This window comes from Tachypleus tridentatus, chromosome 12 (assembly GCF_004210375.1).
Source record: "Tachypleus tridentatus isolate NWPU-2018 chromosome 12, ASM421037v1, whole genome shotgun sequence".
Classification (NCBI taxonomy): Eukaryota; Metazoa; Arthropoda; class Merostomata; order Xiphosura; family Limulidae; genus Tachypleus; species Tachypleus tridentatus.
The window spans coordinates 45,391,515-45,416,189 of record NC_134836.1 but is presented as its reverse complement, the minus strand read 5'-3'; the positions used below and the strand labels follow the sequence as shown (position 1 = coordinate 45,416,189).

Below are 24,675 nucleotides of genomic sequence, written 5' to 3'. Positions count from 1 at the left end.
TGTGGGATCTCTTTAGAATCACTGAAGATCCAAGTAGCATCAAGGCAGAGTAGAGAATAGAATCTCCACTTAGAATTTTATTTGGACCTTACCCAAACTGAAATTTATTTTCAAACATCATAATGGGGGCTAAAAATATTAACTTAATGGACAGTTTTGCTGTCTCCCCACTGACATATTCTATTATTTCTTGCTGCTTTAAAAAAAAAAAATTGTTTTTCTTTTTAGCAACTACCTTTCCACATCTGGCTGGAGACAGCAAAATATAATAAAGATGTTGGATGTTGTGGGCTAGAGCACCCATTTCAACTGTTTTTTTTTTTTTCTGAATCTTTTTAGGCTGGCAATATTGAGGTTAAACCGAATACATGGTGTACCCCAACATAATTTGATTCTTACTACTCCTGGTACCTATAAAAGCCAGAGCATATTACATGAGGACCCATGTGATGATTTCTTCTCAGGTGTTGGACGTTTGTTTGTGGCTGTGATTTCCTCCCCCCCTCTCTCATGAATTTTCATTTAACTATATACACACACACCACAACTAAATTTACTGTGTGTATTATTATGACAAAGATTTGCAAGCTTATAGTGCACATTAAGAATCTGCTGTGTATAACAAACTAGATTTTTATTAAAGTACTTTCACTAAGCATTTATTAGGGAATTTCTAAAGTTTTTATTGGGTCAAAGAGTCAGAAGTAATTTCATGCTGAAAATGAAATACTTTTTTCACTTTTCATATTTCATCAAAAATACTCTGGAAAATTCTGTTTGAATAATTATTTATTGGGGTGGGGGTAAAAGATTATATTTTGTCTCATATTTTCTCTAACTTAACAATAATATATTACTTGATTCATGCATCTGGATGGAAATCATTGATCTAAAGTCGAAAACATGAAATGAGTAATAGAATTTGTTTAAACTAATTTTAATGATGTTCAGAAAACTTCAAATTATTAATCTTAACAGTCCTTACACATAGCTAGTTTTTTATTACTTTACTGCAATATTTTGAACTTTGGAGAAGTAAACCACACATCAACAAAACATTAATGCAGAACTTGATGAACAGGTTATGCCATAAAGACTTTTAATTAAAGGTACAAATAAAAAGCTTATTTATTAAAACATTTAATGCTTTTAGATCAGATTCACAGTTCATAAAATGATAAGTCTTAATTAGAAAAAATAATACTGTATATCTATCTTTGCTGTACAAGATGACAATATATAAGCATTACAATTGAATTCTCCAAGGAAAAGTCCCTCAATCCCTAAAATTTCATATCATTTCATGGCCTATGGTAATTCTTACATTTCTTATTTTAAACATTTCGTGACTAATATGATAATTACTGTCCTATCCTGCAAGACTTATAATTATATCAGCATTTGTTATTTGTATCTAAAATTCTGTTAATACCATGAAACCTTGTTTTCTTTCTTCCATAGTAACAATGTTGCTTTCTTACACCCTTAAACTAACATATGGATGAAAACCACGTGCAAATGAGCAAACCAATCAAAAGAAACCTGGGTTACCAATACAGGGACTCAACCTTTTACTGTGTCCCTACATAAACATAGTTTAAAGAAATACAGGGACTACTGATAACAGAAGTTGATGGTGTAAATTAAAATTTAATAATATGCATATACGATTACAACATGTAAAAGTTATCTCACTGAGAAATTTACAAAATATTTCTTTGCTCTAAACAAACAATTCAACAAAGAATACAAAATGGAGCACAACAGATTATCAATGAAAACTACAATATTAGTAATTGATAAATGAAAATGAGTAAATTACTAGTAATAATCAGTATAAAGTATATATTGACATTAAATATATGTATATGCTTTTATTAATGTTGTTTACAACGTAAATATGAAATAGGTAACTATCTTCAAAATAGGAAACTGTTCACAATTACATTGTAGTACACAATTTCTAGGTTAAGATAGTTTATTCAATGCTACTATAATGTTTTGTAAATATTTTTAGGCTTCTTTTAATTAGGAAGGCAGAGAATATTAGTATTCAATAATAGAACACATTTCACATTATTGGCAAATACTTTTAATTCACAGACTTGTTCATAACATTAAACTTAATACACTAAGTTTCATGAAGCTGTAAAACACTTCAGTTTCCTCCAATTCAGGTAGCAATAACATAATTAAAACATAGTTTCTTATCTACATTGTTATTTACAAAATAGGATTCAATTAGTTGCAAAATCACTTTTATAAATATTAGCTTCACTAAGATATTCTATGACGTTCAAGGAAATTATTTCAACAGATATTGTTTAATGACCAATATAAATGAATACTTAATATCACAATACTTCTCACAAAGTCTAATCATAACACTTTTCTCATTACTTTCATGAAGAAACATGTTGCAAATATTTTCTAATGAAAAAAAAGTGTTAACTTTTATCAAAGATTTAAGATTTCAACTACTAAAAGTTTTATATGATATTACACCTAACTATCAGATAGGATATTTTTGGTATTTACTTAATATTCAATAGGATTTTTCACTTTAAAGAAGGGTACACATGATAATACAGTTCTCATTTTTCAAAAGATTTTCTTCTTTAAAAAAATGGTTACTCACTTTGAAATATTAAAATGATAAATAATTTTTTAAATGGTAGTAACTAACATACATACAATTTTTTTAATCTCCTGTTTTTACACAAGTAAACAATTTCTTGTTAAACTGAAACTAATGACAAGCTTCAATGAAGTTTTTTCTTTTAACTGGAGAAGAATCGATAGAGTCCAAATACATACAAAAATAGTGCAATGAATCTTCAGCAGAATCAACATCAATGATATATCCAATTTTGTAGTAATGTTTCACACCTGAGCTCTGAAAAAACAGAAAAGAAAAATAATTTCAGAGGCATTTTTATCTATGCACAAGATCTTGCTGTTTAGAACAATTTAAAATAATGTTTTATGAAGTTTTGTGTAAGATGTGATTTCTTTCATAATCTTAAGATTTTATTTTGCTTTCTAATGTAAATATTTTCTCATTTTTTGTATTTATAACTTCTGAATGCATCCAATAAGCATACTCATCCATTTTATTAGAGATCTGATATGGACTTTGTCATTAAATAAAATGTTTAATGATGGACTATCTGTACTCTGCCAAATGTCAGTTAGATTTCAATGTTACAAGCCCTTAGCCTTACCAATAAATCACCAGAAAGGTGGATAAGGAGGGTGGGGTGGGGGAGGTCTTGAAATTGACTGACTAAACACAGTAGAACTATCATTAGTTTTATTTTACATTCTAGAGGAATAATTTAATTGTTCTTCAGCCTTATATTAAAAAAGCAGACCTTTTCATACTTCAAACATAAGAAGCACTTTAAGACATTTGGAAAATAACAAAATGAAAGTCATGCAATAAATCATCACCAGATTAAAAAAGTACTAATAGATAAACATAACAAATTAGATGAATAACACAAAAAAATTACATATACATGTTCATGTAAGAGTAATTATAACATGAAAACCTAAACATAGAAATCTGTTAGAAATGAGTGAATTATTAGAAGACCAAATAAATAATAAGTTATAAAGCACACCCTTGTAAAAACCAAAAAAACACCGCGCCCTCTCTATTTCATAGTGAATAATGTTAAACCAAGTTAATATCAGGTAATTTAATGATGTTTGTGCCATGATGTGTGCTGTTAAGCAATCTTTCTGAGATGACTTGTTTTATACCTCATCAAATCAAGTTTCATTTAAATCACAACTTTATCCTAGGCTAAGGTTTCTTGAAATTCATTATCTTATTCACCAACAAATCTGTACAAGACTGGAACAAGGTCTTTTGAAAAATAATACAGCATTTTTTATGTACGAGTTTTCAACCAGGAATTTAACACTTATTTGTACTGACATGATAGTTGGGTTTGGACTTGATTGTTTGATAGTGCTTCATAATACCACTAAGCTTAATTGAATGTTTACACTTTATCAATTTAAGTTAGTAATAATACCTATTAACAAAATTATGAGGGAAATTTTTAATCTATAACTAAGGAGTAGAAATGAATTTAATAAGCACTATCATATTCAAATGTAAAGTACTTTCCATTCAGACAACTGTATGCTTGAAAAAATAATTTTACTTAAACTAGAAAAATATCAAAATGTGCAAGTCATGACTTTTAAATAGCTAAGTTCAAAATTTAATGGAAGACTTATTACCAACATATGCCAATAAATATGGTACCAAGACAGTCTATACTTCAAATTTTAACATTATACAAGTTTTTACATCTTAATTTTAAAAGTAAACCTTCACTTATATGTCTTGGGAAGTCTCTCTGCTCTAAATTCTACAATTAAGTTTTTCTTCCCTTATATGAGTTTCAATTTGTTCACCAAACAGATAAATCACACACAAAAATTTAAAATAGAAACCTTCCATCTTCATTTTCTGAGTTACTGAATTTTTTACATTTACAACAAAAATTCTTAACCCCTCATGCATTTGATATTACTTTACAATGATACATGTTTTTAAGTAATAATTGTGGTTTATTATATTCATATGCTACTTTTCAGTTAAAAGCACTGTTTTACAAGCAGATTTTTACTTAGTCAAGGTCAGTGATCTGTAAATAATGACATTTTTTAAACCTTTATACAGGTCAGTTAGAAAGTCAGATAAATTATATTAGTTTGAAACATTATTTGTGTCTTAAAATGCATACTTGAAAATTGCATTTATTATTTTTTTTGAAAACCAACTTAGAGAAAAATTTAGGATCAATGAAAATCAGCATCTGAGAACAAAAAGGCCTGTCTTGAAGTAAGTGCTAAGTTATTTATTTTATTTATGGATATATATTTTTAAGAGAAGTAACTGAGATGTAAAAATTAAAACTTGTTAGATTAAATAAAAACTTAAAAACATTTAAAAATATTGAGGAACACAGATGTTGCATAATGTAATATGAAATTTTGCTCAACCTAAAAAATCCACACTACTGCTGATTCCTTTATAGCTGTCTGTAATAGACAGACATAAGAGACCAATAAAATTAAACAAAACAGTTACAGTTTGAGGCTGTAAGTAATTTAAATTTTGTGTTACAATATTTAGTTATTCCAGAAAGAAAAAAAGATAACTTAGATTTATTTCATATTTGTTTTGTTGGTGGTGCATACAAAGCTATCAAATGGATCAAACCCATACAATGTTACGATAAATAAGAAAATAAAAGATAAAATAGTTTAAATGAAACCAAAACTTTTTGATACATATTTAGAATATTTTGAGGTTATTTTGAAATATGGGGACTGTAAAATAACAGTTTCAACCTTAATATGAAAATCATCTTCATTCAGACTCACATTTGAGTCACGTTGACTGAAGTTAAATTATGAAACAAATCTTTATCAGAACTACTTTACTCAAATTTCTGATTTTTGTGTATAACATACTTGCAATATTTACTAAAAGCTTACCAAATTTCATGAAGATATACTGAGTAAATACAAAATTGTAAAATTTACAGTAAAAATTAAATCTCAGTCGAATGGACTAACCCTGTGCACTTAGGATTAAGACTGTAAACAAAGGTAATATAAATAGCTGTACTATAAATAGCTATGTGGCAAAGAAACAATTGAAACACTTAACCAACCATTAATTTCATACTTGAAATTACAGAAAGAATGTAATGTTTAAAATATAAGTAACTTTTCTTATCACCTACTTGAGACTGATTTAGTTTACCTATTTCTGTACAAGTTGTAACATAATTCAAGATGCCCAGGCTGCAAGTTCTTTCATATCATCATCTTCATCTTCTTGAATTTTGGCCTTCCCTATAAATTCAACAACAATAAAATATTGCACTGAACTCATTAAAATGATGTGCAACATTAGTGAAAATACAATAGCAACTAAAATATTGTATTAACTTTTTTTTAATCATAATGTTGCCTGAAATTGAATTTAGTTTTAGAAACAAAATATAAATAACTGATGGTTCTAGAGATATCAAATTTCAGCATTTTACACATTGCTGCACATAATTTTTCTTAAGCCTTTCTATTCATCACATGTAGGTTCACTCTGAGTTACTTAATTCAATTTCTCTTAACCTGAGTTACACACATAATTGCTGTTTCAGTCCTACTTCAAACACACAAGTGCATCACTTCAAAGAACCTATTCTATAGTTTGTCTTATTGCATTCTGAAAGAAACAAATAAAAGGATAACACTGTTCCAAACTTGATATGACTTTTTTTTTTTAACAAAATACGTAGCTTCCACACAATAAAACACATGTATAAACTTGTAGCTCTGGAAAGTCAAAAAACATTCCATGCAATATGTTTCTTAATGATGCTCTATTCTTTACAGCTGTATCAAATGAACAACAGATGCAGCAACAAAAAAAATATGTCCATTGTTTCTTGGCCTGTCAAGAGAGAAAGAGTAAAAAAATTTTGAGAAATAGTTCTGAGATTACAGAAACTTGAGATTACAAACAGGCAGAGAATTGTCAATACAACCACAGAAACTTTAAAACAGTATTTTGACTTATTCAAAACAAGTAGTCAGACATGTGAATCATGTAACTATGAATGGGCATACAAATGCAGCAAAAGCTTGTTCACATGGAAAACAAACTGGTGTATCTTTCAATTTGTTGACCCAAGCTGTGCTGATGAGCCTTGAATTGGCAAAATTGCATTCCACAGTAGGGAATGTGACCTATCAAACAATGCAATAGGTCTCTTTGTCACAGATTCTCTTTTCAATTTCACTTTTAGTGAGAAAAGAAAGAAAATTTTTAACATTTATATAACACCCAACTGACTTGTCTCTTGTTGTAGATGCTGTAGAAACAAATATAATTCTAAAAGACAGACATTATTTTACAACCTGTTTTTGAAGTTTTCTAAAGAAAATACAATAAAAAAACCACTAGTTTTGATATGAATGGGCTAAACAATATGGTACAAAAATTTAGTTTGATTATATACTCTCTTTCACACTATAAACGAAAGAAGGTCAGACATGCAGTCTGACATAGAAGTTAGGTCTGTTAGTATCCTACACTGTACTACTCCAAATAAATTTTAGAAAAAGATTCATGATAGAATAATAAATTTTTCTGATGTGCTATTTATAGTACTTCAAATAATAAATTACTGAAAACTGGCACAGCAGTAAATCTGATGATATTATCTAAGGTAATGGAAACTAGAATAACAGCATACTATACAACTCACTAATAAAAGGAAACAACTTTGGTTACTACAGTTTTTAAAGATTTATTACTCTGGTGCTACTAAATTACTTGAATATTAATAAGAAAATAAATGTTGCATGAAACACTAGTGACATGATTATAATGGGTATTCCTTACTTGATGTGCTAGGTTCAGTTTCTGGTGGGCTTGGTAGATTCTCAGTTTCAGGTCCTACATCTAGCAACTGTTTATCTAACTCTTCTTGTTCCAGTTCTTCTAGTTCTTTAGACAATTCATCCTTGAAAAATGTTTTAAGAAAAACTTTCTTTTACTTGGAAGACTGGGGTGCATAATAATTAAATTTACCAAAATTTTTTTCTGAAAATGTTCAATACAGTCCATATTCTATATAAATTGAATACTTTCAGAATACAAAATTAGTATGGTGTTGTGCAAACCAAATATATATAGTTATAAAACAATAAGATTCCTATATTAAATATTCATGACAAAACTACCTTACAACACACAGAATATTTTAATTATTAAAAAATACATGAATTCATACCTTTCAATTAATTAATTATATAATCGATATCACATCTTTTAGTACATATGCTTAACATTTCCGAGATATTTCACTTTTGGAATAATTAACTTACCTCATCAATATAATGGCCAAATCCCACAGGATTAGAAATAGTTTCAGATATCTCGTTTGCAATTTCTTGCTGTTCCTGAACTTCGTCCATAAGGTCATGAACTTTATCTACATCCCTACATAAAATACAACATATGTAGAGACTCCAAAGTATAAAAAAATTAACAGAGGAATAAGCCAAAGCTTAATGTGAAACTATTACATATCAAGTTCCTAGGTATATACTGTAAGTATTGTCTCACAAATAGGCCAACAGTTGTATAAAAGTAATGTTTTTAGAACTAAAGTTTTATACTCAATGTATACATAATTAATTACAAAGAAAGATCTATTTTGATGCAAGTAATTTAATATTAACAGTGCACACATCATTACAAAAACCAAATTTATCTTTTACATGAATGGAACCTACACAGCTGAATTAATTCTGGTTAACTACACGTAAGCCCAGTTTTAAAACAGTTTAAAGAAAATGAGTAAAGAAGTTATATCTATATCTTTAAAGTCCCAATACATGTAAATAAACACTGATAGAGCAGTGAATGAACCCATAATTAATGAATACATACCATTCAAAAACTAGTCACTGACCATACTAAGAGATCTGCTCAGTAGTGTCTATGTTTTAATATCTTTTTTTCTGTTCACAATCAGTTTGTGTGTAAAACAATACACATTAATAAATTTAAATTACCAATGTGTACGAGTATGTGTATACAATTTTATATAAATTTCATAAACTGGCAAAAATCAAAACAAGCTTCTGCAGTTTTAAAACGAAGAAACAAAACTGAATACCATATAAGTGATACTATAAATTAGTGTACACTAAGCAATTCTTGTGTGAAAACTTGCAAAGTAAAACTATTTATAAATTAAACAATTTAAAAAAACTACAATTTAATATCAATAATGAACAAAGACTGTTTTGACTGACAAGAAATAAACCAAACTTACTATTTTATAAAAAATGATTATTTAACTTACATGTCCTCATGAGTACCTTTCAGAGCTTTTGCTGCATGTCCCATTATTTTTAAAACTTCAGTATTAGTGCTCGCATTTTCAAGGGCTTCTCTCTGGAACTCTATTGTGGTCAGAGTTCCATCAATCTGCTGTAACTGTTTTTCAAATCTTTTCTTCCTTTTCAAGGCTTGAAGAGCAACTGTGAAGGAAAATATCCATTCTTATACACACAGCTTAAGTCCCACTGAAATATACACTTGTACAGGAAGTTGTGTATAAATGTAAAAGCATGTAACAGTGCTTCTTATGTTGTTCAGAAAGATACATAAAACACCTGAGACAGATGCATTAACTCATTTAAAGCATGTTTTTTATAAAGCAAACTAAAAACTGAATCTTTTTTTTCTACAGTCTATAGAAATAGAAGCTTCCAGGCCAGTAAGTATTTAATGTCACATAAGTACTGCTCATAAAAACAAAAAAACACACCAAAACTACCCTTGGCATTCTTTCAGCAGAAAAACCTTCATAGTTGACAATCTTATACCCTTCATATTTTATTTTTAAAATTTTAATGAAAAACTTCTTTCAATCAATACATTAACTTTTAAAACATTAGTTGGATGCTTTATTGTAGAAATGTTTATCTGATTAATAGAAAAATTCCTTCCAACATTTATGAACATTGCTGGAAGCTGAAACTCATATTGCACCCAATTTCTTTGTTTTATTCTCATAAAAAAAAGTTTTGGTTATTACTGTTTACAACTAAATAAATATTACTTTATTAATAACTTATCCTAAACCAAATTAAACAATGTAATGTTGTTATACTTCTTGGTTTCCTTGCTTTACTACTTGTACCTTTTCTAAATATCCTTTCTGAACAATATACTGTACAATGCACCATTGTGTTTGTTTGTTTTTATCTTTACTAAAACTGCTACTAATGTTGTTTCAAACATGATGACTATTGTGATAACAGAAAACTAAAACTAAATAAAAATATTTCACAACAACCCAACTTCGCTTACTTGATACAGGTAGTTTTTAAAAAGCTCAAAATTTACAACCCAATTTAGATCAACATATTCACATGCAGAAGTACATCAATCTTGCACAGTTTTTATTTCAATGTCAAAAAAGTGTGGTTAAAAAAATTACAACTTACTACAAAAATGTTTTATATATATCTTCCAGCAATATTCATAAATATTGAAAGGAGCTTTTCTATATAAAACAATTGAGATTTTATTTATTTATTCAATGAAAAATGTTTTTAAAATATTAAAACTATAAATAGCAAATTTCATTCCTAAATCTCATATTTTTAATTTTCTTTCAAAATCTGCATTACAAATATCTTTATTGTCTTCATTTATACAGTGCACATGCTGTCTGCCTCCTGGTTTATCTTTACACACACTGCAGTTTGGCCTGGACACATCAGCCAGTTCATTCCAGTGACTTGTCTCTAATGCTGAGTCTACCTGCTCTAGTTGACTGAATGGTATATTCTTCTATGAGCAATACAGTTTTTGAATGAAATTCCTCAGAGAAAGGGCTTGCCTACCCACAGTGCTTTTGTAAATAATGTGACAATTTGCTGCTAAACCACCGAGCAAGATCTAGAATGAGGACCAAACTCATGACTCTCTTAACACTAATCAGCATACCTATTTGTTTATGCTGTTTAAACTCTTCAGAAGGTGCTGCTTCACTGTTACCAGTGTTACGTAACCACTTTCCTGACTAAAACTGGCAACCCATCTCACATAGTTCTGTGTCTTGAAGTTGTAACTAGGCAAAAAACAAACAAAAAACCATCAATTACTACATTATTATTACTGTCATTCTTAGGTCTATGCCTAGGCCTTGAATTCTGTTGTGACTGGCCTCTGCCACAGCCTCTTTTACTATGGCATCTAGCTGCACAACCATGCTCCCTTCATGGTCTGGGAAGGGTATCCCCATGAATGTCACTATGATCAGATTCTGATGGCCAGTTATTGCCAGAAGCTTCTAATTCACTATCTGAATCCTCACTTGCAAAAGTGCTTTGTCAACATTGAACATCCTACTGCACAGCATTCAACTTTACCTTTTGACACAAAAAATTCAATGAACTTTCATGCTTGAACTGCTCCAACATGTTGAATAAAAAAAATACCATGAAATGATCACATGACATATGCCCAACTTAACTGACATCTATTGGTGATGTTTGAGTTGGCTACTGACTCCCTTTTGAGCTTTGTGCCATGCTATACACCAACCTTTGTGCTTAAAGGGTTAAATAATGCCATACAAGATACTTAACTTTCACATGATTCTTCTTATTTGCAAACAAATTTGAGTTTTTTCACGTCAACTGGAAACTTTGCATATAATAACCATCTTAACAATTACAAACTTGTTATTACTTCAAGTAAGATATTTTAAGACTTCCACAATACTTTGTTTACTCCATTGTTCAAGAATTTTATTTCATTAAAAAAAAAAGCTGCATACATATGGTAAAGATAATATTCAATAACATCAAATTAACTAGACATGATGAAAATTACAGTATCAACCTGAGAGACTTCCATATATATTAATAATTTTTCATTTTGCATGAGATTTATTTCTCTCACTGTTGGGCCTTTTAATCAATATAAATCAGAACAGGGTTAAGTTTCAATGTTGTTTAGTGATGTATGATGGCTGAGGTTTACATAACAGAACCAAAATTAGAAAATTTTTTTTACAAGCATCAGTCTTCCATAAATGTAATACTACTGAAAACATTACATTGCTTCCACTGACTTTTCCATTTTTAGATATTCAAATGCAAATCCCCTCCAGCCACTTGAAATCCAAGATTACATGTACAAGAGGTCCCAAAACACAAAGCTGTTTTTCATGTATACATCTTAAATTATTTACACACCACCTTCGATGGATCAGCTCACATTATTCTAGGTTATGCCTTGAAATACTAACTTTCACAACAATATTAAAACAATATTGACATTATACACTTCTGTAATGCTTAACATAATTACTTTCGTAGAAATATTAAAACATTGTATCTTAATAATGAAAAAGCAAGATTATTACCAAATATTTTAAGATTACAAACCCAGACTAACTAAAACAGAATATTGCTTGTCCAGTCTTTTATGTGTTTTTTGCTGCTAGTGGTTAAGTTGCTGAAAACTTTGAACAGTTCTCAGATCTATGTCTATACTGGCTGTAATACGTGTGCTTATTAAAACTGAGAGATGTACAATATTTATTCTTAAGGCTAGTTTATTTATATTTTACTCTGTTATCATTTGACATATAAACAACCAACTCTCCTCCTTACTGATTAAATAATGATCAATAATCCACGACTTTTGAAATTTGAACATTCTATTAAGATTTGTTTGTTTGTTTGTTTGATTTAGTGTTTAATGGCACAAAGCAGCTAGGCTATCTGCCAAACATCCGGTAAAAAGGAAAAAATAAAGTAAATGTAGTAAAATACATAAAAGGAAATGAAGGTAAAACAAAAAAGTATAAAACCAATGTTGACACCTAGTCTACAACGTTGAGAGAGAAAGCAGAGTAAAAGAAGTTGTAAAGTACTTACTCTAGCAAAATGGTAATGAACATAACCTGCCAGGAAGACTAACAGGTAAGTTCAAGAACCACCATCAATCACCTGAAGTTGGCCTTTCCAGTCCTGGTTCCAGGTTGTGTGTCATAACAGCCATTATCAAAATGTAAAAGAATAGAAGTTTTAAAAGACACTCCACAAAATCGTAATAATGAGTAGCCAAATGTCCAGTAAAAAAGATAAAAGTCAAATAAATGGAGTAAAATTTGTAAAAGTAAATGAAAGTAAAAACAAAACAGCAATTAAAACAGAAAATGGCGTAAAAACCAATGTTGACATCCAGTCTACAAAGTTGTAAAGGACTACCTGTAGCAGAATGGTAATGATCATAGCCCGCCAGGAAGACTAACAGGTAAGTATAAGAACCACCGTCAGTCACCTGAAGTTGGCCTTTCCAGTCCTGGTGTCGAGTTATTTAATGTTCTGGCCATTTTCCAATGTCAAATTAAACGAGAGAGAATAAAACTAAAAAAGGAACCACAATTAAAAAAGGTGTAATGAATAAATATGCAACACTTAAATGAGATTAAAAAGATTAATGGCCATTAAAAAATTAAAAACGTTTTCAAGGTGGACAGAGTCACCATCACCAATAACACTGTCCAATGTTACAGATAGACCCTGGGAAAAAATATGTTTAAAATATTGCCGTCGTTGAGAATTGTAACGATGGCAAGAAAGTAAAATGTGGCTGATAGTGATTTGAGTGTCACACAAACTACACATTGGTGCATCAGTTCCAGATAAAAGAAAACGATGAGTTAAAAAACTGTGACCAATGCGTAGTCTAGTTAGAACAAGTACCTCCTTCCGAACTTTACGGAAGCTAGATAGCCAAAGTCCAATATAGGGTTTGATTTGAAAAAGCTTGTTGCGTTGCTCACTCCAAGTGGACTGCCAGCTGGCACGGAGCCGAGCCTTGAAGACAGGACCATAGTCCATGTACAGAATAGGCACAGGGGTGATAGTGCCGAGCAGATAGATTTAGCTGCCGTGTCTGCAAGCTCGTTCCCGCAAATACCAACATGGCCTGGTATCCAGAAAAACTGGATAGAAGTAGCTGTTAATGAGAAATGGGCCAGTCAGTTTTGAATATCAGTGAGAACAGGATGTGAGTCAACGTGTAGCGATTCCAAGGCAAGTATAGAACTAAGCGAATCAGTATAAATAGTGCAGTTCGAGTACTGCTCAGCTGCGATATGATCCAGGGCAAGAGATATGGCATACAGTTCAGCAGTGAACACAGAAGCTGTAGAGGGGATTCTGCACACAACTAGTGAACCACAGCAAACCATAGCAGAGCCCACTGAATTACCTGATTTGGAACCATCTGTATAAATGAGAACTGAATGATTGTTCGAAAGATGTTCATTAAATAAAAGACGGTACTTCCAATCTGGAGTATCTGCCTTTTTTAGATGACTGAAAGAAAGGTCACATTTGGGGGCTGTAATAAGCCATGGTGGGATGGGCTGACCTGTGGAATCTGCAATGTTATCCAAGAACAGACCCAATTCATCCAATTGCGCCCACATGCGAAGGCCAAATGGAGCAATGACAGATCATCTGTTCTGAAAAAGTACGGCCCACCGAGGAAGGAAAGCACATCCCCAACGAAGTTTCAAAGCATATTGTAAAGATAGTTGCAAACGGCGAAGGTGCAGAGAAGGTTCATGTGATTCAACATATAAGCTATGAACTGCAGAGGTACGGAAAGCCCCAGTGCAGAGTCGAAGTCCTTGGTGATGAATGGGGTCCAGCATCTTTGAGGCTGAGGGTCTGGCAGAGCCATAGACCATTGATCCATAGTCGAGTTTTGATCGAATAAAAGCACGATATACCTTTAACATCGAACATCGATCTGCTCCCCAACTGGTAGAAGAGAGGACACGGAGGATGTTCAGTGCTCTTGTGCATTTGACCCGAAGCTGCTTTAAATGTGGTATAAAGGTCAGTTTACGATCAAAGATAAGCCCCAAGAACTTGGTCTCCGGGACCACTGGCAGCAAAACTTCACCGATATGATGTTCAGGATCAGGGTGAATACCCCGTCAAGGGCAAAAGTGCATGCATACAGTTTTGGAGAGAGAGAAATTAAAGCCGTTCGCCAGAGTCCACTTCCGTACACAATTGAGGGCGGTTTGTAGTTGGCGCTCAATGTATCTCATGTTTGACGACTGACATGAGATGTGAAAGTCGTCGACATACAGCCCATTCGCAACAGTGAGAGGGAGTTGTTCAGTGATGGCATTTATCTTTATACTGAAGAGTGTAACACTCAATACACAGCCTTGAGGGACTCCAAGTTCCTGTACAAAAGAACGGGAAAGTGTCGAACCCACACGAACTTGGAATCTCCTGTCCATTAAAGAATTTTTAATAAACAGGGGTAAATTGCCACGTAACCCATATGTATGGAAGTCTCGCAAAACGCCATACCTCAATGTTGTGTCATAAGCCTTCTCAATGTCAAAGAATATTGATACAAGATGTTAGCATTTGAGAAAGGCTTCTCTGATTGATGTTTCAAGACAAATTAGGTGGTCTGTGGTGGAGTGCTGTTGTCGGAACCCACACTGGGTGGGCAAGAGGAGGTTGTTTGATTCGAGGAACCAAACAAGATGAGCATTAACCATCCTTTCTAAGGTCTTACAGAGACAGCTCGTCAAAGCAATTGGACGGTAGTTTGAAGGAATCTTGGGATCTTTCTCTGAGAAAGATTTTACCTTAGAGAAAATAAAATAATAGCCTGGCGCCAGGCATCAGGAAAAACATTCTCCTGCCAGATCTGGTTAAAGACAATCAGAAGGACATCAAGAGAAGCGGGAGATAGATGGTGCAGCATGTCATAATGAACATCATCAGGTCCAACAGATGTACTGGCAGACCGATGAAGGGCCATTTTCAGTTCCACCAGTGTAAAGGGACAATTATAGTCAAAGAGACAGTCAGTTCGAAAGGAAAGACTTGAACGCTCTGCCTGAGTCTTGATGGCCAAGAAGGTGGAGGAACAAGCAGAAGTGCAAGATACCCGGCAAAAGCTTTCATCTAGAGTATCAGCGATGCTCCGGACATCAGCCACCTCTTGACCATCAGAGAGTAAGATCGAGAGGGGGACAGAATTGTAGTGCCCATTAATCTTTCGAATCCTGTCCCATATGATCTTGGAACTGGTGGTAGAAGATATGCTAGTTGTGAACTTAATCCAAGATTCCTTCTGGCTTTGTCGTCTTACCCACCTAGCATGTGCACTGGCCTGTTGGAAAGCGATGTGGTTCGAAAGTGTGGGATATCTATGGAAAGTATCCCAGGCCCGTTTTGAGCCTTCCATGCCAAGGAGTATTTCACCACGGACAAGGATATCGTGGAAAACGTGTCGTGGTTTTAGGAATACACTGAGCAGCTGCTTGTATAATACAGTCAATTACCACTGCCACACAGTCGTCTATTGATGGCTGATTCACGATGGCAGGATCGAGTTCTGCAAGAGCAGTGAAAGTGGACCAGTCTGCCTGATCCAACTTCTACCGGGGCACGCAGGTAGGGTGGCATCAACCACGGCCAGTCTCTCTCAAAAGGATAGGAAAATGATCACTGCGTAGTGGATTACTGTCAACCCTCCATGAAAAATGGGAGAATAATGAAGGGGAGCAAACCGAAAGATCAATAGCGGTAAAGGACTGACTAGGTGCATGAAAATAAGTGGAAGAACCAGTATTGAAAAGAGAAAGATTGTGATCAGAGAGCATAAGCTCTACAGATCGACCCCTTCCATCAATAATAGCACTTCCCCAGAGGGGATGATGTTCATTAAAATCCCCCAGGATTAGAAATGGAAAAGACAACTGTTCAACGAGAGAAAACTGCCGAATGGAGATTGTATCAGCAGGTTTGAGAAATGTTTCTTGTAGGGAAAGACAAACAGGGCCAAACCCTGCAAATTAGATAACCTGCCTTGATGGTGGCAGGTGCACGTGATGAAGTAAATGTCAAAACGAGGGTATTTGTTGGCAGTGTAACTCCATCTTTGCGAGTGGAGATGCACCTCACTGCAGAAACTCCTTGAGTGGAGAGACCAGCAAGAATTTCTGACTCGGGGACGTTCTTCAAATCCCTCTCAGCAATAACTCCTCGTGATGAATTTAAAGTAGCATGAGGTGTAACCTCAATAGGTATATCCCCAATTGCCTTTGAATTCAAGGAGTTCACTGTGTTGGGATGTGGATGTTTCAACCAATATGTCTCCAGATCGAAGCTTCTTTACTGACTTTGGAGAGCCACCAAGTCCCTCTAGACTCTTCTGAATAAAAAAGGGGGACAATTACCCTAAAGATTTTCCCGAAAGAGAATGTAATATAAGAAAATGAGGTGCGTGTGTTACAGATGTTGAAGATTGCTGTTCAGATTCTTCAAGACGTGGTCGCTTACCCAGTGACTGTTTTTTCACAATTTTATTTAATTTTTTTGAAGGAGGATCCATATGAAAAAGGAAAAATTTCAATACCCACTGACCCCACCCACCATGGAGCCCTACAAGGGGACGCACTACAAAGTCATGCAAGGACAATGCAGCAATGCCTGGGTTTCATGAGCACTATACCCAAACACCAGCATTAGGCACAATGTCCACAACACCTGTTGAGAACTTCCAACACTGGTACTTGGTTGACTCTAGCCCGAGTGGACCAGCCGATTGACCCAAGGGGGGCCACCCAAAGGCCGCCCGTCTACAGGAATTCGAGGCCAAAGTGGTGTGTTAGGGTTGGACCCCTCAACCACCAGGATCCTCTCCTCCCCTTCACAGGTCGCCACGCATGGCAAACACGTGGGTGGATGTTTAGATCCCAGAGAAGGTAACCAGACAGAACAGAACCTTCCCTGGGAGGTCCCCTCACCACAAACAGGAATCCACACCGAGGGGTTCTATTAGGAACATTTTATGGAAAATTTAATATTAGTTTATTTGTATCAAAGCTAATAAATGTGTGAAAATATTTCTCAATACTAATTAGTATTAATTTACACATGATGTCAAGTATACTTGTAGCTGTAACCATGTATTTGAGATATTACTTCCAGACATGAATGTAGTAAATTTCTGCATTCATTGCTAGTTAACCACTGCATAAACAGAAAATATTTAAAAATTAGCTAATGAATAAATGTACTGAATGAATTTCAGCTCTCTATAGCTTGTATACAATATATTTTAATTTAGGAACACAGAAGAAATATTTTTACATCTAGTTACTTACATTAACTTTAAATGAATTTTTGAAAGGTCATAAATATTTACTTGTCTTTTCACTGAAGTGAAGCTGTATATGCTAACAGATATAAATTTGTATCCCTTAACCATCTGTCAAAAAACCACTAGCAAGGGGCAAGCCCATCTCAGTTGGTGTCTCAGATACTTGTACGAATTGACATGAATTAGGGGGTTTCATTCCAGTAAACAGTGTTTAGAACAATCATTGAAGTGTACAGTAGCAGATTCTGAGACAATGCTCTAGCACTCTGTCTGGATTTTGTTAGTATATTAGAATCTGCAGATATTTTAAAGAGGGGTTTCTTTTGACAACAGCTATCAACCAGTTACAACAGAAAACTAAGTCCAGTAAGTAATACGCACATTTATTGGCTTTTGGTTTGTTTGTTTTTGTTCACTTTTGTTTCCTTTCTTTCTCAGGTTGAAATAATTCTTTGCATGACATTTTAACAAATCTGAAACTACAGATGTAATGCTCTAATTATAATCCAGTGGCTTCAATAGTTTCTTTCATCATCCACACATTCCTGTCTTTTGGGATTTTAATTCAAATATTTAACTACTATTTGTTTGGAATCTGATGATTTTGCAGGAATAAACAATTTTCATCATTTAAATACAACTGTATATAACTCCATGGCCTTTTGGCTTGAATCTGATAGCTGTCAAATCAAAGTTGCCCCAAACCATAAAATTAATACTTTGTCACATTTCCTACAATTCCATCAATTATTCATTTATTTAAATTTTAGACAAGTTGATTTGGATGAGATTTTGCTAATTTAATTATAATTCAACTTACAGAATTTCAAATATATTATTCACTGATTTTAAAAGTTGTGAGCTTGTGTTATGACTTGTTTGAGCATGTGAAAAATCTAATATTAAATATACTTCAGTGATATGAATACAGGTTCAAAACAGATTTCATTAAAACCTGATAATAACTTACGTGGTTAATCAGAAAAAAAACAACAAACAACAACCATGATTTCAAATTATATCTGGTTTTTTTCACAACTTGTAGATAAATTGTTTTTATGAAAATAGCATTTGTGTTTTTCTACCAATTTGGAATATAATATGATTTAAAACTACCTTTGGTTTTCATTTTTTTAAAATCTTGATATTTCAATTCTTAAATTTGAAAGCAGGTTTGGATAAAAATATTGATTAATTAAAGTATTTATTATAAATGAACTCCTAACTTTAATAACATAACTATGTCATAAATGTTTTAATAACTTTTAAAATTTTGCAAAAACAAAAACTAATATAGTTATAATATCCTATTCCTTAATTTCATCCTTTTACTCTGTATTTTAATTCTGCTTTACAAAAGTTTTGGAACTTTAAAAATATAAATACCTAATAAGTTACTTTGTTTGGAATAGATTCCTGAAGATGGAATATGTACATTCTGAAACATTCAAGATTTAAATGCTTGTTACCATCACACACTTATCAAATGTTTGCTGTTGCTTCTGTCATACTATTATTCATAATTAAACTTTGGTTTCCATCAAATGATATCTGCTGCTAAAACTACAGTTTGTGTGTAAAAAAATAACATTTTAATGTTACATCCACTATTTTGGAAGCCATAATTATACATGATATGTGAACACAATGAAACTTAGATAGCATAGGAAAGTTAGTTTTATTACCATTTTGACCAGGCCAAACCACTGAATTGTGATCACTTTCAAATAAATTAACTAAAAGTGGTTGTTTGTCATTAAGTCACAATAATATTTCAAGATCAACAATAACAAATATTAAAGTAGCTGATTAAATACATTAAACCTAAATCTTAGGCATATTTGTATTTTTAAAACATGAAGTTTACTATTAAAAAACAAAAAATAAACTTGTTTTACTTCACAAAAAAAGCCATAACATATGATGCCAAATTGACAAGTTATATACTTTGTATATAGAATGATACTTATGGATCAGTACTAAAACTGAACTATAAGTATATCATAGACAAGTTAGAGCATACATAAATGGAAAATCAATGTTGAATAAAAGAAATATAATTAAACATGCATTCATAACTACAAAAAATATTCTTGAAAATGTCTTATTTGGTCAGAAGAAAATACCTACTTACCAAAAGGTTGAATCCAGTGAATGGTTTTAGTACATTTGTTTTACAAAACTACAATGGGGCCATTAACCCTAATCTTTAGAAACTAAAAGAGTAACACGCTTTGTGCCTACAAATAAACAGAATAGTTATACAAATATGTACAAACATTGTTTTAACATTTCTCATACTTTGGTTTTAACAGTTAATACCAACTCATTTTTTAAAGTAAATGTATTAACTCTAGGCTAGTCACAGATGAAATAATTAGAAAAATTATTGTTACCTCTCTTATTTTTTGCTCCATTTTTTCTAGCTATATTAATTTCCTGTTCCACTTTCTTTTCAAGATAATCCTGTTTTTTTATTAGCATCTCTTCAACTTCTCTTAATTTCTGTATTGCTTCACTAGGAGTTGGTGCTTTCTGATCTGATTTGCCACCTCCAAATATTTTTGAGAAAAAGCTCATTTTGACCTAAAAATATATAAATGTTATTGATTTACCCTCCTTTTTTATTGTTTCTAAAGACAATGCATTTAAAATATTATCACTTTTAGATTATTACTGTATGGAGATAGCTTAAAATAAAGTCCATAAACTGTCTCATCTGACATTGAGTTCTTGAAAGTTCTTAAAAGTTCATGATTATATATACATATAATTATAGAGAAAAAGTTCATGGATTTTACTTAAAAAGCATTGTTTTAAGTGACTGAACTTTTACAACTGATGTACAGAAAAAAAAAGTTTGAAAAGAGGTTTCCAATGCTCATTTAACAAGTAATGAGCTCAACAATAAATTCCTGAAAAATAAAAATAACACTGATATGTTGTGAACAGATCATGTTAGTAAAATCATGTGTAATTTTAACCAATTCTATTTATATCTCCACACATCAGAATTAAGGTAAAGATTTTTTAACACTACATTTATTTTAACATTTGAACACTATATACTATCAATTTAGTTTTCTTAAATTAACTCACTCATTATTCAAGATAAACAACAAACTAGAAAGCTTGCCTTTTGATCACAGAGTAGGTCAAGCAATCACTACACCAACAGATGATTACATTTTTAAATATAACTTTTGAAAACAAAGAAGTGTATGAAAATAGATCAACCATGCTACACAAATTACATCCAGTGCTGATGAGGCCTACTGCCCAATATCATGGCTTTTAAAGTCAGCTGGGATATCACAAACATTGTTATGATGTGAACTGGGTTAAATAGGTAAAATGTAATTTTTGATCAATTTATATCATACCACATAAAAATTGAAAAAATAATGGAAGTTAAAGTCATTATCTAAGCTTCACTTGGAAAATGTAATCTCCTGAACTAGGAAAAATATCCTACCTTACTGTTAAGGATTCACGGGAGAATTACTAGTAGTATGTCAGATATGGCAATTTGTCAAAGATAACTCAAGCACCCTCAATGTTTCAAAAACTACTTGCCACAGTTAATGCAAATAAACCATTTCTTGCCGTATTTGTATAGAAGTATAATAAAAGAGCTTTTTCTTTACTACTATACAAGTATAGGCTGTAGAAAATAAAAGTAAACCCTACCTTTTTTAGTTCATTTCTATAAAAAGTCTTATGCAAAAGAGATTAAAGGGACAGGTTAAGATCTAAGGTCACTAACCCTTCTCTAAGAAAAAAAAAATGTGTGTGTGTGTGGGGGGGTGGACAAAATAATGTTTATCACAAATACCCAGAATATCCATAGGATAAAGGCCTCTGATTTCTGAGCTAAGTTCTGAAGACAATGAGACAAAAGAAAGCTTACAATTTGAAAAAAGACAGATTACTCTCTGGTTATGGAAAGATTTTATTTTATAATTACAGAAATTAGCTTATGTAATGAGGCAGTAGAGGCCAACAGCTTGTAAAGGTTCAACAAGGCAACTGATGAGTTACTGTAAAGGATAATTTCAATTTTCACTCTTCTTTTCTCTGTAATGAGCATGCAGCAACAGCTCCAAATTACCCCTTACTATCTGTATGTTATATACCTGGTTAAAATTTGATACAGCACAAACTTAACAAATGATAATTTTTCTCAAAAGATACTTCTGACAATTTGCAGGTCCTCTGGATAGTCTATCTTCTTAATTAATTAGGCTTATTTTAATTATAAATAAATTAGGTATTTCAGCAGGGTAGAATAGTGTTTGTTTATAGTTCTTTTTATATAAAGTATCTATTTTTTTGGTCAAAAATATTAAGCTTTCATACAAGCTTAAAATACTTCAGGAATGTTTCAAGAAATCTGCATTTTTCTTATTCCATTACAGATCTAATATATACACAACCACTGTGTAACACAATTAGTTGCAACTAGATAAAGTTACAACCTAACCAAACATAATGTACTATAGCTCAATTTAACATAGTATGACTAAATCTGGCATCACCTGTGTGACAGAAAATATGTAGAAAATAAAGTACACTTACCTTTGCTTATAATAATTCACATTTCACAGCACATGTTACACATATAAAATAATTTAATGCCTTTATGCTCCTGGTTAATCATCTATAGTTATAATGAAATGACTATAGATAGTTAACTAGGAATGGAAATTCAATAACTGATTATAAATTGTTTAATAGTGCTGATTTAAATCACCTATTAGAAATAATTGTAATTGATAACTACTGAGCTATTTATGTATGTACATGTATATATAGCATATACATATCACCCATGCACAATGCACTATATGCCTCTCAAATACATTGCTTTAACTGTTAAGTACAAATAGTTCTTAATAGCTCTTCAAGTATGGAAGGTAATGTCTATGGAAATAACATATGCTTTCATGAAGTAATAATATTACAAACCTGCAAGTGAAAGTAAATAATATCTAATAACATGGCAATAACAATACACTTGCTACATAAATTATAATTCAATGCTAACAAGGTATTTTGTCCAATATCAGGTCTCAGTGATATACTATCAGTATCACAGAAGATTCAGGCATATATATACGTATTTAGTACAAAGGTCAACAATGATATATAAATTACCTAAATTTTAGAACTTAAGTGTTTATAGTCAGTTTCTTATATACCTGTAAAGAAGACTTTTACAAGTTCTACAGTCGCGTGACTCGTACGGAGTCATATCATCATACGTGTATGACTAACATAAAAGTCCACAGTGTAATACTGATAGCCAAGGAAACTGAACCTACTGCACTGTGTTAGGCACAAATTTATAAATATAGAAAACAAGCTAATCTGTTGCACCTAAAACGTTGTATATTGTTAAAACTACCTCAATATTCAAATATTTATCGAGCAACAAATATAAGTTGCATCACTGATATGTCTAATCTAGGCTTAAATGAATAGAGCCTTTCACTTTTAGTTTTAATTGAAGCTGTATCGAAGACAACTTTGACACTTTTTAATTTTAAAAGTTTTAATTTTTAGTATTACTCTTTCATTATATCATTAGTTATATATATATATAATTCCTTACCTCTTTATAAAACTTTCTGATGAGAAGTGAATGGTATTTTGATAGCTTCAACCTAGCTTCTAAAACTGTTCAATAAATTTTCACCAAATAATAAATCTAGTAAATGTTACTTAATCAACAAGATAACTCCACGCCTTGTAACACGCTTGTAACACGCTTCTGCACAGCTTATATCATAGGATTTGAAAATCTCATTTAAAAAAATTAAAATTACAGTAATACCAAAAAAAAAAAAAGCCTGTAAATTATGGATGTTTTGGAATTGCTCCAAATTCCATCATCCGTTTTAAAGCTTAAAAAGGTAGTTGGTAATATTTTAAATGGAGGAAAAACATCATTTGTTAAACAAGTAATTATTTAAGCAATCAAAATTTTAGAAAGAACGAATTTAAGCGTTTACTACATCATAGAATGTACGCTAAAACGTGTTATTTAAAATAACACTGATAATGAAAATAGTCATCAAATAAAAACATTGGAAATATGGAACTGATTAAATTAATAACAACAGGGAGGAAATGATATTACCGGTTAGTGATTGATAATCAACGAAAATGGAAAAGCTTTTTTTAATAAACAATTCGTAATCTCTGATTACGGAATCGAGAAGTTGAAAGTTTTCAAGTATAGGGTGTTTCTTATTCTCAATGTACAGTCATATACAAGACTTATGTGGATTATTTAGCTTATACCTGCTTTCAACTTAAATTACAATGTGCTCATGGGTGCGTATTTGTGTACCTTTGCATACAACCCATGAGCGCATAGAAATGAGTAGAATGTCTTTCGTTTTAAACAAGTTTTTAATTCTAAGCAGTGATGTAAATACTAAACGTAACTTTATTTTTTGTAATATATCTTGATTATTTTTTGAATTTGATATTTGAGTTTAAAACAATAAATTTCTGTAAAAGAAGGAAAAGAAATAGTGAATACTTCGCGAGAGTGTGTGGCTTCTTAGCAGGTTCTATTTTATTTGTTAATTAACATTGTTTGTGTGAAAAAGTAAATATTAAGGGGTGGACATTTCTTTGTATTACGGTATGAATTATGAAAATCCCTGAGTTAAGGTAAATATATATATATATATTTGTTTAGAATATTTAGAACAAGATTACGTTTGAACGCAGTTTGGCATAAAACTGTCGAAACAAGTATATGAGCCAATAAATAGTTTCTGACACAAACAGATGAGGCAAAGAGATTGTTTGGTTCATTTACTTCGACGTCTAAAAAAAGATGAGATATATATATTTTTTCTATCTCAAATATA

The 24,675-nt window shown here is 31.9% G+C and overlaps 1 protein-coding gene across 4 annotated transcripts; it reads right to left on the bottom strand.

Moving 5' to 3' along the window:
* Nucleotides 1-1,630: 1,630 nt before the first annotated feature.
* LOC143233167 (charged multivesicular body protein 4c-like) lies at nt 1,631-23,626 on the bottom strand. 4 transcript variants are annotated; one of them, XM_076469124.1, is made up of 7 exons: nt 23,403-23,626; nt 20,185-20,374; nt 8,913-9,090; nt 7,927-8,041; nt 7,442-7,562; nt 5,795-5,886; nt 1,631-2,896 (listed from the first exon to the last, which is right to left on the bottom strand). In XM_076469124.1, exons 2-6 carry the CDS (start codon nt 20,366-20,368, stop codon nt 5,822-5,824), a joined length of 663 nt encoding a protein of 220 aa, XP_076325239.1. In that variant the 5' UTR covers nt 20,369-20,374; nt 23,403-23,626; the 3' UTR covers nt 1,631-2,896; nt 5,795-5,821. The 4 variants fall into 4 exon arrangements, with proteins under 4 accessions (XP_076325239.1, XP_076325240.1, XP_076325238.1 ...); XM_076469125.1 differs by having other exon boundaries at nt 5,775-5,886; nt 23,403-23,552; XM_076469123.1 differs by lacking the exon at nt 23,403-23,626 and adding an exon at nt 22,757-22,997 and having other exon boundaries at nt 5,775-5,886.
* Nucleotides 23,627-24,675: the final 1,049 nt, after the last annotated feature.